Source organism: Xenopus laevis, chromosome 2L (assembly GCF_017654675.1).
Source record: "Xenopus laevis strain J_2021 chromosome 2L, Xenopus_laevis_v10.1, whole genome shotgun sequence".
NCBI classification, from domain to species: Eukaryota; Metazoa; Chordata; class Amphibia; order Anura; family Pipidae; genus Xenopus; species Xenopus laevis.
Window position 1 is genome coordinate 183,347,453 of NC_054373.1, and position 16,729 is coordinate 183,364,181.

Below are 16,729 nucleotides of genomic sequence, written 5' to 3' on the forward strand. Positions count from 1 at the left end.
TATATTTATATTATTCTTATATTTGGACAAATCATAAATAATAACAGAACGAAGAAGAAATATTCTTCTAAAATGAAAGCAGAGTATTAAGAGAAAGTTGGTGTGTGAAAGTGTCCAATCACATTGTTGTTTTGTGCCTGCGCTGGTGTGTAGCAAGGTTTGTCATCCGAGTGAAAGTTTTGCCACAATCGGAGCATGTGTAAGGCTTTTCTCCCGTGTGAGTCCGGTGGTGAGCGAGGAGACTGGCGCACTGAGTGAAGCACTTGCCGCATTCAGAGCAGACAAATGGTTTCTCCCCCGTGTGAATTCTCTGGTGTATAATCAGGTTGGAGTTCTGGCTGAAAGATTTGCCGCACTCAGAGCAGACAAAGGGTTTGTGGCCGGTGTGACACCTCTCGTGGGCTAACAGATTCGACTTTTGGCTGAAGCTTTTGCCGCATTCGGAACACGTAAAGGCTCCCATGTGGAACAGCTGATGTTTAACCAGAGTCGATTTGTGGGCAAAACATTTTCCGCACTGGGAGCAGGCGAAGGGTTTGTGCCCGGCGTGACTTCTCTCGTGCACCAGAAGATTGGACTTCCACTTGAAACTTTTTCCGCACTGGGAACAGGTAAAGGGGCCTTTGTGGAAACTCTGATGTTTATTTAAAGTTGATTTGTCGGTGAAACCTTTTGCACATTTAGAAAACAAATACAGTTTCTCCCGGTCTCCCTCTCTGGTCTCCTCCAGCCTCTGTGTGTAATCCACTCCTGTCTGGTCTCCGGGAATCTCAAAGAGAGGGAATTCTTCATGGAAGGAAGCGTAATTGATACAAAGCCTCACTGGTTTACTTGTCCTTTCTGTAGCTGAATTCTCACCAAGTACATTTAAACTTTGATCATTTGTGAAGGGAAGTTGGGAAGCAGAACGGAGCTCTCTCTGTGCCATTTCCCAACTGGCAGCTCCACCTGAAGAACAAAAGAACTGAGAATGAAGCAACCAACAAACATTCTTTATTTGTCTGCCCCATAACCATTACACATTATTAACAAACTGGATAAACAAAAGTGAAACATATCAACAGAGGCTAAAATTCATTCATGTTGAAATGTCGATCGAAAGGGGTCGTTCACCTTCCAACACTTTTTCCAGTTCAGTTGGTTTCAGACAGTTCACCAGAAATAAAGACCTTTTTCCAGTTACTTTCTATTTTCTATTAGTGACTTTTATTCTAATATTGAAGTGTCAAGTGTCATTTTTCACCTTCTAAGGGTCAGGGCACACGGGCAGATTCGGGGAAATTAGTCGCCCGGGCAACAAATCTCCTCTTCTTCGGGGCGACAATCTCCCCAAACTGCCTTCCCCTACCTTCCCGCCGGCTATAATGATAAATCGCCAATGAGATGGCACTCACGGTGCTTCGTTTTCCGAAGTCGCCCGAAGTTGTCTCACGACGAAACTTCGGCTGACTTTGGAAAGCGAAGAAGCAGGAAGGCAGTTCGGGGAGATTAGTCGCAGTTCAGCGATTTGCCGCCGGGGCAACTAATCTCCCCGAATGTGCCCTTACCCTTAAGCAGCTCTTGGAGGGAGGGGGGTCACCGACCCTCTGAACTGTTCTACATTAATACATTTAGTTGATACATTTCTTGGCTTTGTCCCTACTGAGCAGAATCCCTGATTTTCATTAAAGGCAGCCAATAGAATTGATACAATAGTTGCTGATACTCCAGAGATGATGCTGAGAAATGGATCAACTGAGGGGCAGATTTATCAAGGTTTGAATCAAAAATTCAAAATTTTGAGGTTTTTTTTATGGTCAAAACTGTCAAATTTGAGGGAGTTATTCAAATTCGATTTTTGAGATTTATCATACACTGGTGCTTTAAGAACTCAAATTTGAATATTCCCCACCAAAAACCTGCCGAATTGCTGTTTAAGTCAATGGGAGACGTCCAGGGATCAATTTGGGGTTGTTTGCAGCCTTCCTGACATTAGTTTCGAATACCTACGCACCTGGGTTTACAGAATTCAATTTTTAGAATAAATTGCGATCGGTCAAATTTCGAGTTCATGGGAGTTTTAAGCAACTCACATGAATTCTAAATTCGACCCTTGATCAATGTGCTTCTAAATATTGCAAAACTGTAACAGTTTAGAATCATCACCTGAATTACTGAGCTGCCAGACAAACACCAGAGACAGAAACTTTAAACTTAGATTTTGGGAAAACGGTGAAAAATAAAAGATGTAAAGTAATTGAAAAAAGTCTTTATTTGTGGAGAACAATCTGAAAACAACTGATCTGAAAAAGAGTTTGGAAGGTGAACATCCTCTTTAAAGGGATACTATCATGGAAAAACATGTTTTTTCCAAAACACATATCAGTTAATAGTGCTACTCCAGCAGAATTCTGCACTGAAATCCATTTCTCAAAAGAGCAAACAGATTTTTTTATGTTCAATTTGGAAATCTGACATGGGGCTAGATATATTGTCAGTTTCCCAGCTGCCCCCAGTCATCGGACTTGTGCCTGCACTTTAGGATGGAATTATTTTCTGGCAGGCTGTTATTTCTCCTACTCAATGTAACTGAATGTGTTTCAGTGGGACTTGGCATTTGCTATTTAGTGCTGTTCTTGGTTCTTCCAGGCAGCTCTTATCTTGTGTTAGGGAGCTGTTATCTGGTTACCTTACCATTGTTCTGTTGTTAGGCTGCTGGGGGGGGGGGAGGGGGTGATATCACTCCAACTTGCAGTACAGCAGTAAAGAGTGATTGAAGTTTATCAGAGCACAAGTCACATGACTGGGGGCAGCTGGGAAATTGACAATATGTCTAGCCCCATGTCAGATTTCAAAATTGAATATAAAAAAATCTGTTTGCTCTTTTGAAAAATGGATTTCAGTGCAGAATTCTGCTGGAGCAGCACTAACTGATGTGTTTTGAAAAAAAAACTTGTTTTTCCCATGACAGTATCCCTTTAAGATTCTCATTTATCCAACTCATGATATACAGTATCTAGTGGAAATATGTCAAGGCAGCTGAACATTTAGGGGCAAATGTATTGAGGGTCAAATAGTAAATTCTAACTCAAATTTTAGAATTTTTTTTTTGCTGTCAAAATTCACACGTTAGAATTTGAATCCCGCTATTCGAATGTGTGATTTATCACACCTCGACCATAGAACAAGTCCTAATTCGAATATTTACCACCTAAAACCTGCCGAGTTCATGTACAAGTCAATGGCAGAGGTTCGTTTTTTTGGAGATGTTAATTGCCTTTTTTTCGGAGAGAAAACTCTAATCGAATTGTTGGATCGTTCCTATTCGATCGAATATTAGAAGTTCAAATTTTTTCTTAAATAACCTTCCATTCGAGTTGCGAGTATACAAGTATGGGACCCGTTATCCAGAATGCTTGGGACCTGGGGTTTTCTGGATAACAGATCTTTCTGTAATTTGGATCTTCTTACTTAAAATCTACTAGAAAATCATGTAAACATTAAATAAACCCAATAGACTGGTTTTACATCCAATACAGGTAAATTATATCTTAGTTGGGATCAAGTAAAATGTACTGTTTAATTATTAGAGAGAAAAAGAAAATCAGTTTTCAAAATTTGGACTATTTGGATAAAATGGAGTCTATGGGAGACAGCTATTCTGTAATTTGGAGCTTTCTGGATAATAGGTTTCTGGATAACGGATCCCATACCTGTATTTGAATTTGTTAGAGTAAAAGAAAAAATTCACATGAATTCTAAATTCGACCTTTGATAAATCTGCCCATTAGAGTTTTTCTTGAAAACGTTTCACCACGGGCTTTTTTAAGTTCAACTGAAATTGTAGGGATTTCCCCGGCATTTGAATCCTTAAAGGTAGTAAATAATATATTGAAATAATTCCAATTTGCCCTAGGCCAATGCTTCATACCAATTCCCATTTTATATAGTCATTTGTGAAGTCTAATGGAAAAAGTTCTCAAATGTAACATGATTTACACTCTGGATCCTCTTGTGTTTTGCATCTCTTGATTTAGTTTCCCCATAATAGTATGAAAGTGGGTCGGCTCTGTTGTAAGTCATTTAGTGTTTTGTCATCACAGATGTAGGTGTAACTGTCATCTCAAGTGCAGGAAATTGTTATTTGAGCCAAACTGATCTATTATTCCCTTTCAATATCAGTCTATAGAGAAAATATCTATAAAACTAAAAAACAAATGCTCTGTAAGGCTACACATGTATTGTTATTGCTACTTTTTATTCCTCATCTTTCTATTCAGGCTTCTCCTATTCAAATCAGTGCATGGTTGCTAGGGCAATTTGGACCCTAGCAACCAGGTTTCTGAATTTGCAACCTGGAGAGCTGCTGAATAAAAACTAAATAAGTCAAAAACCATAAATAATAAAAATGAAGACCAATTGCACATTGTCTCATAATATCCCTCTCTACATCATACTAACAGTTAACTCAAAGGTGAACAACCCCTTTAAACTACTGTAGCTCAGGTGAGGTTGCACAGGTGTAGGAGGTACATTACCCTTTGTGATCTGTGCAGGACTTTGCTCATCGTTGTACTGCTGTGGGAAGGTCACATCCTCTTGTTTAATCTGTAAAAACAACAGTGAGTAGCGCTTGAGTCACCTTATTCCCAGTTATGTTTCAGTCATCAGATACAGACCCCTCCTGAGCCAATTAATATTATCCATTACTACTGCAATGATCTCCCTGTAATAACACACACAATATGTTTTAAATCCTGCAGTTTGGTACCTGATATTCCTGTGTCATCCTATTCTCTTCTCCTGGAGACTCTTGTGCATAATGATCCCTCAGACTTGTGATTGGAGAGTTTCTGTTACTTGATTCCCCTAAGGAAAATATTCTCTTTTAGTAAATTCATATAGAACATATATATATATATATATATATATATATATATATATATATATATATATATATATATATATATATATATATATATATATATGTTATGAAATATGTAGAAATTAGAAGTCACCTTGGAGTCCTATGATGACCTGTCTAAAAGGACTTGGCCTGTGGCCTCATGCATTTTTATGATCACTGAGCTCCTTAGAGACTCCTAATCATTTACAGTAGGGGGTACATTATCCCTTATAATACATGAGTGATAGTCAGAGTTCTCTGTATAACTCAGCCTGCAGCCTTGTGCCTTTATATGGTCACAGAACAACCCCTCAGTGACTTCTCATATCCTTATCATTTACAGTAGGGGGTACATTATCCCTTATAATACATGAGTGATACTCAGAGTTCCCTGTATAACTCAGCCTGCAGCCTTGTGTCTTTATATGGTCACAGAACAACCCCTCAGTGACTTCTCATATCCTTATCATTTACAGTAGGGGGTACATTATCCCTTATAATACATGAGTGATACTCAGAGTTCCCTGTATAACTCAGCCTGCAGCCTTGTGCCTTTATTTGGTCATAGAACCCCTAGGTGACTTCTAATATCCTTATCATTTACAGTAGGGGGTACATTATCCCTTATAATACATGAGAGATACTCAGAGTTCCCTGTATAACTCAGCCTGCAGCCTTGTGCCTTTATATGGTCACAGAACAACCCCTCAGTGACTTCTAATATCCTTATCATTTACAGTAGGGGGTACATTATTCCTTATAATACATGAGTGATACTCAGAGTTCCCTGTATAACTCAGCCTGCAGCCTTGTGTCTTTATATGGTCACAGAACAACCCCTCAGTGACTTCTAATATCCTTATCATTTACAGTAGGGGGGTACATTATCCCTTATAATACATGAGTGATACTTAGAGTTCCCTGTATAACTCAGCCTGCAGCCTTGTGTCTTTATATGGTCACAGAACAACCCCTCAGTGACTTCTAATATCCTTATCATTTACAGTAGGGGGTACATTATCCCTTATAATACATGAGTGATACTCAGAGTTCCCTGTATAACTCAGCCTGCAGCCTTGTGCCTTTATATGGTCACAGAACAACCCCTCAGTGACTTCTAATATCCTTATCATTTACAGTAGGTGGTACATTATCCCTTATAATACATGAGTGATACTCAGAGTTCCCTGTATAACTCAGCCTGCAGCCTTGTGCCTTTATTTGGTCATAGAACCCCTAGGTGACTTCTAATATCCTTATCATTTACAGTAGGGGGTACATTATCCCTTATAATACATGAGAGATACTCAGAGTTCCCTGTATAACTCAGCCTGCAGCCTTGTGCCTTTATATGGTCACAGAACAACCCCTCAGTGACTTCTAATATCCTTATCATTTACAGTAGGGGGTACATTATTCCTTATAATACATGAGTGATACTCAGAGTTCCCTGTATAACTCAGCCTGCAGCCTTGTGTCTTTATATGGTCACAGAACAACCCCTCAGTGACTTCTAATATCCTTATCGTTTACAGTAGGGGGGTACATTATCCCTTATAATACATGAGTGATACTTAGAGTTCCCTGTATAACTCAGCCTGCAGCCTTGTGTCTTTATATGGTCACAGAACAATCCCTCAGTGACTTCTAATATCCTTATCATTTACAGTAGGGGGTACATTATCCCTTATAATACATGAGTGATACTCAGAGTTCCCTGTATAACTCAGCCTGCAGCCTTGTGCCTTTATATGGTCACAGAACAACCCCTAGGTGACTTCTAATATCCTTATCATTTACAGTAGGGGGTACATTATCCCTTATAATACATGAGAGATACTCAGAGTTCCCTGTATAACTCAGCCTGCAGCCTTGTGTCTTTATATGGTCACAGAACAATCCCTCAGTGACTTCTAATATCCTTATCATTTACAGTAGGGGGTACATTATCCCTTATAATACATGAGTGATACTCAGAGTTCCCTGTATAACTCAGCCTGCAGCCTTGTGCCTTTATTTGGTCATAGAACCCCTAGGTGACTTCTAATATCCTTATCATTTACAGTAGGGGGTACATTATCCCTTATAATACATGAGAGATACTCAGAGTTCCCTGTATAACTCAGCCTGCAGCCTTGTGCCTTTATATGGTCACAGAACAACCCCTCAGTGACTTCTAATATCCTTATCATTTACAGTAGGGGGTACATTATCCCTCATAATAGATGAGTGATACTCAGAGTTCCCTGTATAACTCAGCCTGCAGCCTTGTGCCTTTATATGGTCACAGAACAACCCCTCAGTGACTTCTAATATCCTTATCATTTACAGTAGGGGGTACATTATCCCTTATAATACATGAGTGATACTCAGAGTTCCCTGTATAACTCAGCCTGCAGCCTTGTGCCTTTATATGGTCACAGAACAACCCCTCAGTGACTTCTAATATCCTTATCATTTACAGTAGGGGGTACATTATCCCTTATAATACATGAGAGATACTCAGAGTTCCCTGTATAACTCGGCCTGCATATTTTATGATAAACGGTATATTATTCTGTCTATATGTATCACTGGCCTGCATTAGTTTTTATTATGACGCAGGCAGGAGCAATGGGAAAGTTTACATGACTTCCATCTACTGTACATACAACAGTTAGGGTGATCGTCACCTTTAAACGGACAAAGGTTCTGTCCCATTATGAGTCAATTAGCAGCTAATGTGGCACAAGGCACATTACACAAATAAACAAATAAGGGAGAATGATATTACTGACCTGCAGGGGGAGCCGGGTGCATTTTTCTCTCTGGCGTTTCTGTACATTCTCTCTCACATTCCAAAACTCTCTCATTCCCAGTGATTTCAGGATTTATACTGTCACAGCCTGTTAGAAATTTGTATTTGTTATCTGTTATTTTATATTATTTTGAATCACACGACTTACTGTATTTAAGATGCAACAGATTATAATTAAATGGGCAGTCTCCCCTGGTCCTCCCCTGTAAGCTTCCATGATAGTGTTTTAGTCCTATCTGCTGCTTAGGTCATGTGATTAGTGTACTTTTAGGGTAAGGCCACACGAGGAGATTCAGGGAGATTTTGTCGCCTGGTGACTAATCGCCTCGTCTTTTGAGCGACTATCTCCCTGAACTGCCTCAGCGTTTTTCCCCATAGGCTACAATGAAAAGTCGCCTGCGCTAATGCACACACGGCGATGCGTTTTCAATAGTTGCCTGAAATTGCCTCACTGAGGCAACTTTGGGCAACTATTGAAAATGCATCGCTGCATGTGCATTAGCGCAGGCGACTTTTCATTGTAGCCTATGGGGAAAAACGCTGAGGCAGTTCAGGGAGATAGTCGCTCAAAAGACGAGGCGATTAGTCGCCAGGCGACAAAATCTCCCTGAATCTCCTCGTGTGGACTAGCCCTTAGGGTTGTAATGAAGAGAGACACTTACCCAGGGGGCTGGGGCTCTGCTGACTCTCCATCTGGTACAGCTGATCCTCCGCTGAGAAGCCAAAAGAGACATCTTTACAGCGATTAAGGACCTACAAAGACAACCACACTCTCATCCTTCCGCTCTCTAGACATTCCATTGCCCATATAGAAATTTCCGGCCTCTCTCACCTCTCCGGTCAGCAGGTGGACAATTGTGTGAGTGAGTGCGAGGATATTCCCATCATGGATCTGGCGAGGGGTTGGGATGGGATTCCTCACTGGACAGATCCCCTCTGATATGCAGGTACCGACCCTCTCTTTGTTTGGCTCCTTCTGCTTCTTCACTACAATATAATCCTGTGAATAGGAAACAAATACAGTGGAGCCAGTAATAACCCAAGTGTGCCCCCCTGCAGTGCAGGATAAATAAATGGCGTAAGGAACCAGTTTAAGCGAGTCTATACACACACATACAGAGTGCTGGGCCGACTCTATCAGAACGGGGGGGGGGGTCAAAGCGACTATTTCTAAGAAACAATTAAACATATTTTATATTTAACCCACCAAAAGCAGTAGCAAAGATAATAGTTAGTAGTTAGTTTACGTTACCGCTACATGTGCTTTTTCCCAGCCTTATACGGGATCCCCTCAGTGTCTGGTGCTAGACGGGGGACTATATGCCTTGTATTAAATACTCTGGGGCCCATTAGTTGTGTGTTACCCCCTCACCTCTCCAGTCAGGAAGAAAATGGTCTCCAGAGTCAGGTTCAAGATTCTCTCAGCCACCTGCTTTGTGTCCATGCTGATCATTGTGCCAAGCGAATTGGGGCCTCACCTTTAGTGCAGCCTCTGGAACATGGAATGGATCTTCTGAGACCTGGGTGGGGAATGGATCAGTTCATTCACTTATACTTGGCAGACGGGTACATGCGAGGCTTTGCTGTTATCGGGGGCCAGGCTGATACCCACTGCTTAGGTCTCTCCCCTTCCAGATGGAAAACCATTGTTGCTTCACTACAACTGCCAAACTCCTGAAAAAGTGCTTGATACTAACTCAGGTGCAACATATCTGCCACCTTCTCTCAAGTTGGGATAAATCGGCTGCCTTTCTGCCCTCCCCAGGTGCATGATGGGTTCAATTTGCCTCCCTTCCTGGTTCCTTTATACAAGGCTGTGGGTGACTAATAGGCTACACTGTGTTGGAAGTCTAAGAACTGAGCAATCAATAAAAGATTCTGGGGGGGGGGGTTTGCTATGTCCATTGTCCAACTCATCTTCCTCTGCATCATAACCCACGTATTCCCGGGAAAGTCCGTCTATCCCTCGCTGACACTCTATAACTGTCGCTGGTGGGTCCCTTCCGTGTGTCGCTGGAAAAGCAGAACATTTTCAGGTGCACTTCCCCTGTTTCCACAGGAATGGAAGATTCCACGCAATTCCACGACAATGATATTCAATTTAAAGAGACACTGGCAGGTTGGCAAATCCAGGATTTGGCCTTTTTCAGCAGAATCCTTCTGCCCGGACAAACCAAATCATAATCAAAATCCTAATTTGCATATGCAAATCAAGGGTCGCGGATAGGGTTGCCACCCGGCCGGTATTTTACCTAGCCGGTAAAATACCTGCCAAGGCCAGGGCCAGTATTACAAATTTACCGGCAATGTAGCTGCCGGTAAATTTGTAATACGATTAAAAGGAGCCGTCGGCCTGCCCACAATCTGCTGGAATATCCCCTGGAATTTACCTTTCCTGTTCCTTTCACATGGCAGTGGGTAAATAATGGGTTAATCCCCCTGCCGTGCGCATGTGACAGGATATTAAAAATATAAAAGGCTTACTTCCGCCCCCGGCCGCCATCTTATTTCTTCCTGTCGTGCTCCCCCCGAAGTGCCAGTGGGTCCCTCTCGCCCACTGAAGTTCTGTGGGTCAAGGCGGCGCCTGTGTGTGCCCCAGAATAAGCTACAAGCTTGGGCCATTTGTGCCGATCGGCGCGGTCAGTCGCAGAGCCGAATTCGGCACCGTGCGCAATAAGACGCCGCGCCAGTACTTCCAAAATGGCGCTGCGTTTTTGCGCAGGCGCGAACTCGCGTGAACCCGGAAGTAATACGGGTCGGCGCGAAAACGCGCAATGGAAGTGGGACGCCAGTGTTTAAAAGGAGCGTCCATTTTATGCCTCCCTGTGCTGCTGCAGGTAATGCTAATGCTAATGCCTTAATGCTGTCAGAGGGTACTGATGTAAGTATTTATTTCCCCTGACTTCAGGTTGGAACCCTTAAGTATGTATGCTAATATACGACCGTATTTTCTAGACTGGTGAACAAAACTGCACTAATAGAGCAAGGATGAGCTCCAGAAGGTCTCTTTCGGGTTCCAGGGGGTGAGTTTTTTTTCTTCAAATGAGAGGGGGAAAAAAACATGTCTGCTCAGTTCCAGAAGGTGGCCTACAGATGTCAGTAAATTATAATTTTATAATATTGTAATTTATTTCTTTGCAGAAGATCCCCGAGCAGGGAGGAAAGCAGAAGAAAATCGGCCAGGCGAGAATGCATCTCATGCTCAGACATAGCACTACCAGAGAAAAGGCTATGTGGAAAATGCTTAAAAGAGGCTGCTGGAACTGATCCAAAAATGCCAGACATGATGGAGTGGATGAAAACGACACTTGACAAATCGTTAAGTTCTATGGTGTGTCAAGTAACGGACAAAGTCTTGAAGAATTTGGAGAACAGAGACAGGCCATCAAATAGTCAGGAGCTGAGTGGCCCAAGTAGTCACGCTCACTCAAGTAGACAGAGCGAATCAACTCAGGATTTGAGAAATCCTTCATTGGACGACAAATCATCAGAAGGGGAACTATCAGAAGATTCAGAAAGGGAGGAAGATTATGCATTTAAACTTAATTTAATTGAACCCCTTATAAAAGCAGTAAGGAAAACACTGAATTTAGAAGAACAAAGTGAAATCAAGCAAGATAGGATGTTTAAATCGGTAACAAGAAAAATCACCTTTTTCCAGTTCACAATGTAATTCAAGATACCATAAATAATATATGGAGTGTCCCAGACAACAAGCAAGTTGTGTCCAAGAAATAAAAAAAATGTTCCCATATTCATTAGAATCAGCAAAACCATGGGAGAACCCACCCAAAGTAGATGCGACAATTACTAGGGTGGCCAGGAGGACTACCTTACCAGTGGACGAGGGGGTGTCCTTAAAGGATACCATGGAGAGAAGACAAGATGGAGCCCTCAAGAGAGTCTATGTGGCAGGAGGGGCATCTTGCAAAGCTGCCATTGCTACTACCACAGTGGCAAGAGCCAATAATTTCTGGCTTGAAGATCTGGAAGAGGCCATAAAATCAGGTACCACAAGGGAGAAACTAGTTGAAGCTTTACGAGATATTAAGCTGGCAAACAATTTTCTAGCCGAAGCCTCAATGGAATCGGTTAAGCTTGCAGCAAGATCCATGAGTGTATCAGTGGTGGCAAGAAGAAGCCTATGGTTAAAGCATTGGAACGCGGATTCTCAGTCAAAGCACAATCTTTGTAATTTACCTTTCAAGGGAAATCTTCTATTTGGTGCTGAGTTGGATAACATCAATTTCAAAGGCATCTGCGGGGAAATCATCTTTCTTACCGCAAGATAGAAGAGAGAGGAAAAATCCACCCAGATCAAGTTCCAATGCTTTCAGAGAAGCAAGGCAGTATAAACCAGGAAATAAACAATATTTCAGACAATGGAAGGATAGAAATCAGTCCTTTCCAGCAAAAAGAGGAAACTTCAAATCAGAAAAGAAGGCATGAAGGTGCGAGGGACATTTCGCACATTGGAGGAAGACTGAAGTACTTCAGTGCGGAATGGGCCCGAGAAATTTCAGACAAATGGGTGCTGGACATAATAAAAAGAGGATACAGATTACATCTCCAGAGAAAACCAAAAAATCAGTTTGTTTCATCAGACAAGATAAGAAGCAAAAAAGAGACCAGAGTTCTGAGATCAGTAATAAAAGATCTTCTCAGGAACAAGGTAATAACAAAAGTACCTCATCATCAGAGATTCAAGGGAATTTATTCACATTTTTCCTCAGGACCAAACAAAGCGGCCAATCCAGGGTAATTCTAAACTTGAGAAGTCTAAACAAACAATTGACGGTGCCCTCCTTCAAAATGGAAACAATACGCTCCATAGCACAACTCCTAGACCAGGGAGATTGGATGGCAAAACTAGATTTAAAAGACGCGTATCTGCACATACCCTTAAGGAAGTGTCATTGGGAATATTTCAGATTCAAAATCTTAAACGAGCACTTCCAATACAAAACTCTTCCGTTTGGCCTGGCTACAGCACCCAGGATCTTCACAAAGATCTTAGCCCCTGTAATTGCAAATTTAAGAACAAAGGGCATACAAGTTTTCGCTTACCTGGACGACATCTTAGTCAAAGCCACAACAAGAAGCACTTTATTAAGCCATATGAGGATTCTCATCTCGTACCTAAACCAACTGGGTTGGGTGGTGAACAAAGAGAAAAGTGTGCTTCAACCTTCCCAGCATTTGGAATTTCTGGGAGTGGAGATAGACTCAGTAAAGTTCGACCTCAGCCTTCCTTCAAGAAGAAGGAAGGATATTCAGCATTCGGCGAAAAAATTCTTAGAAAAACCAGTCCAAACAGCTCAAGTTTGTCAAAGATTGATGAGGAAACTCATTTCCACCAAGGACTGCGTAAAGTGGGCACAATTTCACACAAGAGATTTCCAGAACCATTTTCTTCAAAATTGGGATCACAATTATCGAAGACCTTACCAGCTAATAAAGACGGACCGAAAGACAGTACAGTCCTTGAGATGGTGGGAAAAAGCGGGACAACTTGCAACAACCAGTCTCTCTGTTTCAACACTGTTGGACAACATTGACGACAGATGCGAGCAAATGGGGCTGGGGAGCCCATACAACGGAGTCTACGACTCAGGGGAGTTGGGAAATCTCAGAGATTTCAAAATCATCAAACTGGAAAGAACTCAAAGCGGTGTACTTAGGCCTTCTAGCCCTGCAACACCATCTCCTTTACAAACCAATCCTGATAAGATCAGACAACTCTACGGTGGTACAATACCTGAACAAACAAGGAGGAACCAGATCATCAAGTTTATTAACCTTGACCACTCTTATTTTCACTTGGGCAGAGAAGAATCTGATGGATTTGAGGGCAGAACACATTCCAGGTGTTCAAAACATACTAGCCGACAAACTGAGCAGATCGTCAACACACCCAGGAGAATGGGAATTGCATCAAGCAATATTCAAGACGATAGAGGCCAAATGGGGTCCCTTCTCTGTGGACCTAATGGCATCGAGAAAGAATGCGAAGTTAGCGAATTATGTGTCTTGGAACAAAGACACCTATGCGATCAAAACAGATGCTTTTTCATTCCAGTGGAAATTCAGGAGAGCTTATGTGTTTCCTCCCATACCGTTGATACCACGCATTCTGCAGAAAATACAGAAAGACCATGTGGAAGTGGTGTTGATAGCTCCATGGTGGCCGAGAAGGCCATGGTTCTCGAAGATTTTGCTCCTAGCCAGGGACAATCCATTAAGACTCCCTTGCCAATTAGACCTGCTGTTGCAGGGGAACATGATTCATCCTCACCCTATGAAATGGGCATTAACGACCTGGCTGTTGAAAGGCTGAACTTGTCAGCATCAGGTTTATCAGAAGGTTCGATTAATACTCTACTAGCAGCTAGGAAACCAAGTACTATACAAAGATACTTTGTGGTCTGGAAAAAATTCACAGAATGGTCCAAAGAAAATGGAATAAATGCTAATAACATATCTGAAATTAATCTGGTCGAATTTCTTCAAAGAGGAGTGGAGTTAAAACTCAGCATTTCCACTTTAAGGAGCCATGTTACGGCAATTTCCCATTTTTCTAAGACTTCATGGGCACAGAAACCTTTGATCAAAAGGTTCTTTCTAGGACTCAGAAAAATCAAACCGATAAACAAAATACAGATTCCTCCATGGGACTTAGGACTGGTCCTTGAGGCGCTTACTAATGATCCATTTGAACCAATAAACAAGATTCCATTAAAAAACTTGAACCTCAAGATGTGTTTTTTGTTGGCAATAACAACAGCCAGAAGAGTAGCTGAGATACAAGCATTTTCAATAAAGAAAGGAAAGTTGACCTTCCTTCAAGATAAAGTAATCTTGAAAACTGCAGACAGCTTCATACCGAAGGTAGTCTCCAAATTTCACACTAGCCAAGACATAGTTTTGCCTTCCTTCTTTAAAGGGATACTGTCATGGGAAAAAAATTTTTTTTAAAAATGAATCAGTTAATAGTGCTGCTCCAGCAGAATTCTGCACTGAAATCCATTTCTCAAAAGAGCAAACAGATTTTTGTATATTCAATTTTGAAATCTGACATGGGGCTAGACATTTTGTCAATTTCCCAGCTGCCCCATGTCATGTGACTTGTGCTCTGATAAACATCAATCACTCTTTACTGCTGTAATGCAAGTTGGAGTGATTATCACCCCCTCCCTTTTCCCCCCAGCAGCCAAACAAAAGAACAATGGGAAGGTAACCAGATAACAGCTCCCTAACACAAGATAACAGCTGCCTGGTAGGTCTAAGGACAACACTCAATCGTAAAAACCCATGTCCCACTGAGACTCCTTCAGTTACATTGAGAAGGAGAAACAGCAGCCTGCCAAAAAGCATTACTCTCCTGAAGTGCAGGCACAAGTCACATGACATGGGGCAGCTGGGAAATTGACAAAATGTCTAGCCCCGTGTCAGATTTCAAAATTGAATATAAAAAAATCTGTTTGCTCTTTTGAGAAATGGATTTCAGTGCAGAATTCTGCTGGAGCAGCACTATTAACTGATTCATTTTGAAAAAAAAATTTTTTCCCATGACAGTATCCCTTTAAGAATCCGAAATCCGGTGAGGAAGCAAAATGGCATACTCTGGATGTGGTCAGATGTCTGAGCGTCTACCTCGAAAGAATGAATAACATCAGGCTTTCCGATTCCCTCTTGGTCATCCCAGAAGGAAAGAAAGCAGGAGCTCAACCTACCAAATCTACCATAGCGAATTGGATAAAGACATGCATTAGAATGGCCTACAAGGAGAAATCCAGTACAGTACCCTCTAATATAAGAGCGCATTCTACCAGAGGTTTGGCAACCTCATGGGCTTTTCAATCCAGGGTTTCGTCAGAAGAAATCTGCAAAGCAGCTGTATGGTCTTCTTTCCATACCTTTATTAATCACTACAAGTTTGATGTGTTTTCAAACAAAGATTCAAGTTTTGGAACTGCAGTTCTTCAATCTGTACTACCTAAATAACTCAATTAAAAAATCCCTCCCTCGCAATTGTTGTAAGATGCTTTTGTACATCCCATTATTTACCCACTGCCATGTGAAAGGAACAGGAAAAGTGAAAATCATATCATACTTACCGAGATTTTCCTTTCCTGGACTGGAACATGGCAGTGGGTAAGGCTTCCCACCCTCGATGGGGGAGACTCCAGAAATTTAAGATGGCGGCCGGGGGCGGAAGTAAGCCTTTTATATTTTTAATATCCTGTCACATGCGCACGACAGGGGGATTAACCCATTATTTACCCACTGCCATGTTCCAGTCCAGGAAAGGAAAATCTCGGTAAGTATGATATGATTTTCACTTTTTCTCTTACTTCTTCTAGCGTCCGTGGTGTCTGTGTCATGGCCCCACCCCTTTTGATGGCACGGCCCGCCCCTTTGTGTCCCCGCCCCCCAGCAGCCGGTAAAAGATTTTTAAAAAGGTGGCAACCCTAGTCGCGGAGGGAAATCGCGAGACTTTTTGTCAAAGAACAAGGAAGTAGAAAATGTTTTCCCCTTCCCACACTTAATTTTTATATGCAAATTAGGATTTGGATCTGTTCGTTATTCGGCCGAATCTTTCGTGAAGGATTCGGGGGTTCGGCCGAATCCAAAATCGTGGATTCTGTGCATCCCTGACTTCAAGTGACAATTACTTACAAAAGCAGAACTATCAGCGAAAAAGGATCAACATGACCTATAGGTAACTTTTAATGTACATTCGTATTTTGAAGAGTTGTTTTTTAGTGTCAGTATCACTTTAAATTCTTCAAGGCGGGATCAATAAATCCAGTTGTGATTGGGTCAGAGTGTTTCTTCACAAGCCAATCAGGAGAGCGTTTTAGACAGACTTTATGGTGAGTAAAAGCTCTTGCTTATAGGGCTCCAGGGCCAAGAAGCTCCCCGGATTATTGGCCTGAGGGATATGGTCATTAGTACAATGTCCTGGCAAGTATGTTGCAATCTGTCCCCTGCTGCATGATGGGATTGATCTGGTGCTGCCCAGTGCCTCCCTAAGTGCATTATGG

General features: G+C 41.8%; 1 protein-coding gene across 2 annotated transcripts in view; it reads right to left on the reverse strand.

Moving 5' to 3' along the window:
* Positions 1-16,729, reverse strand: part of LOC108707642 (zinc finger protein 585B) — a 17,001-nt gene continuing 272 nt past the window's right edge. Inside the window, exons 1-8 of one of the 2 annotated variants that reach the window (XM_041582797.1) lie at positions 15,800-15,820; positions 9,055-9,202; positions 8,515-8,682; positions 8,345-8,435; positions 7,663-7,770; positions 4,751-4,848; positions 4,518-4,587; positions 1-948 (exon numbers count right to left, since the gene is read on the reverse strand). In XM_041582797.1, the coding sequence (XP_041438731.1) occupies positions 119-948; positions 4,518-4,587; positions 4,751-4,848; positions 7,663-7,770; positions 8,345-8,435; positions 8,515-8,682; positions 9,055-9,135 (1,446 nt within the window). In that variant the 5' untranslated portion in view covers positions 9,136-9,202; positions 15,800-15,820 and the 3' untranslated portion in view covers positions 1-118. Of the gene's footprint in view, positions 949-4,517; positions 4,588-4,750; positions 4,849-7,662; positions 7,771-8,344; positions 8,436-8,514; positions 8,683-9,054; positions 9,203-15,799; positions 15,821-16,729 lie in introns of those variants that run through there. The other variant, XM_041582796.1, reaches the window with a different exon arrangement.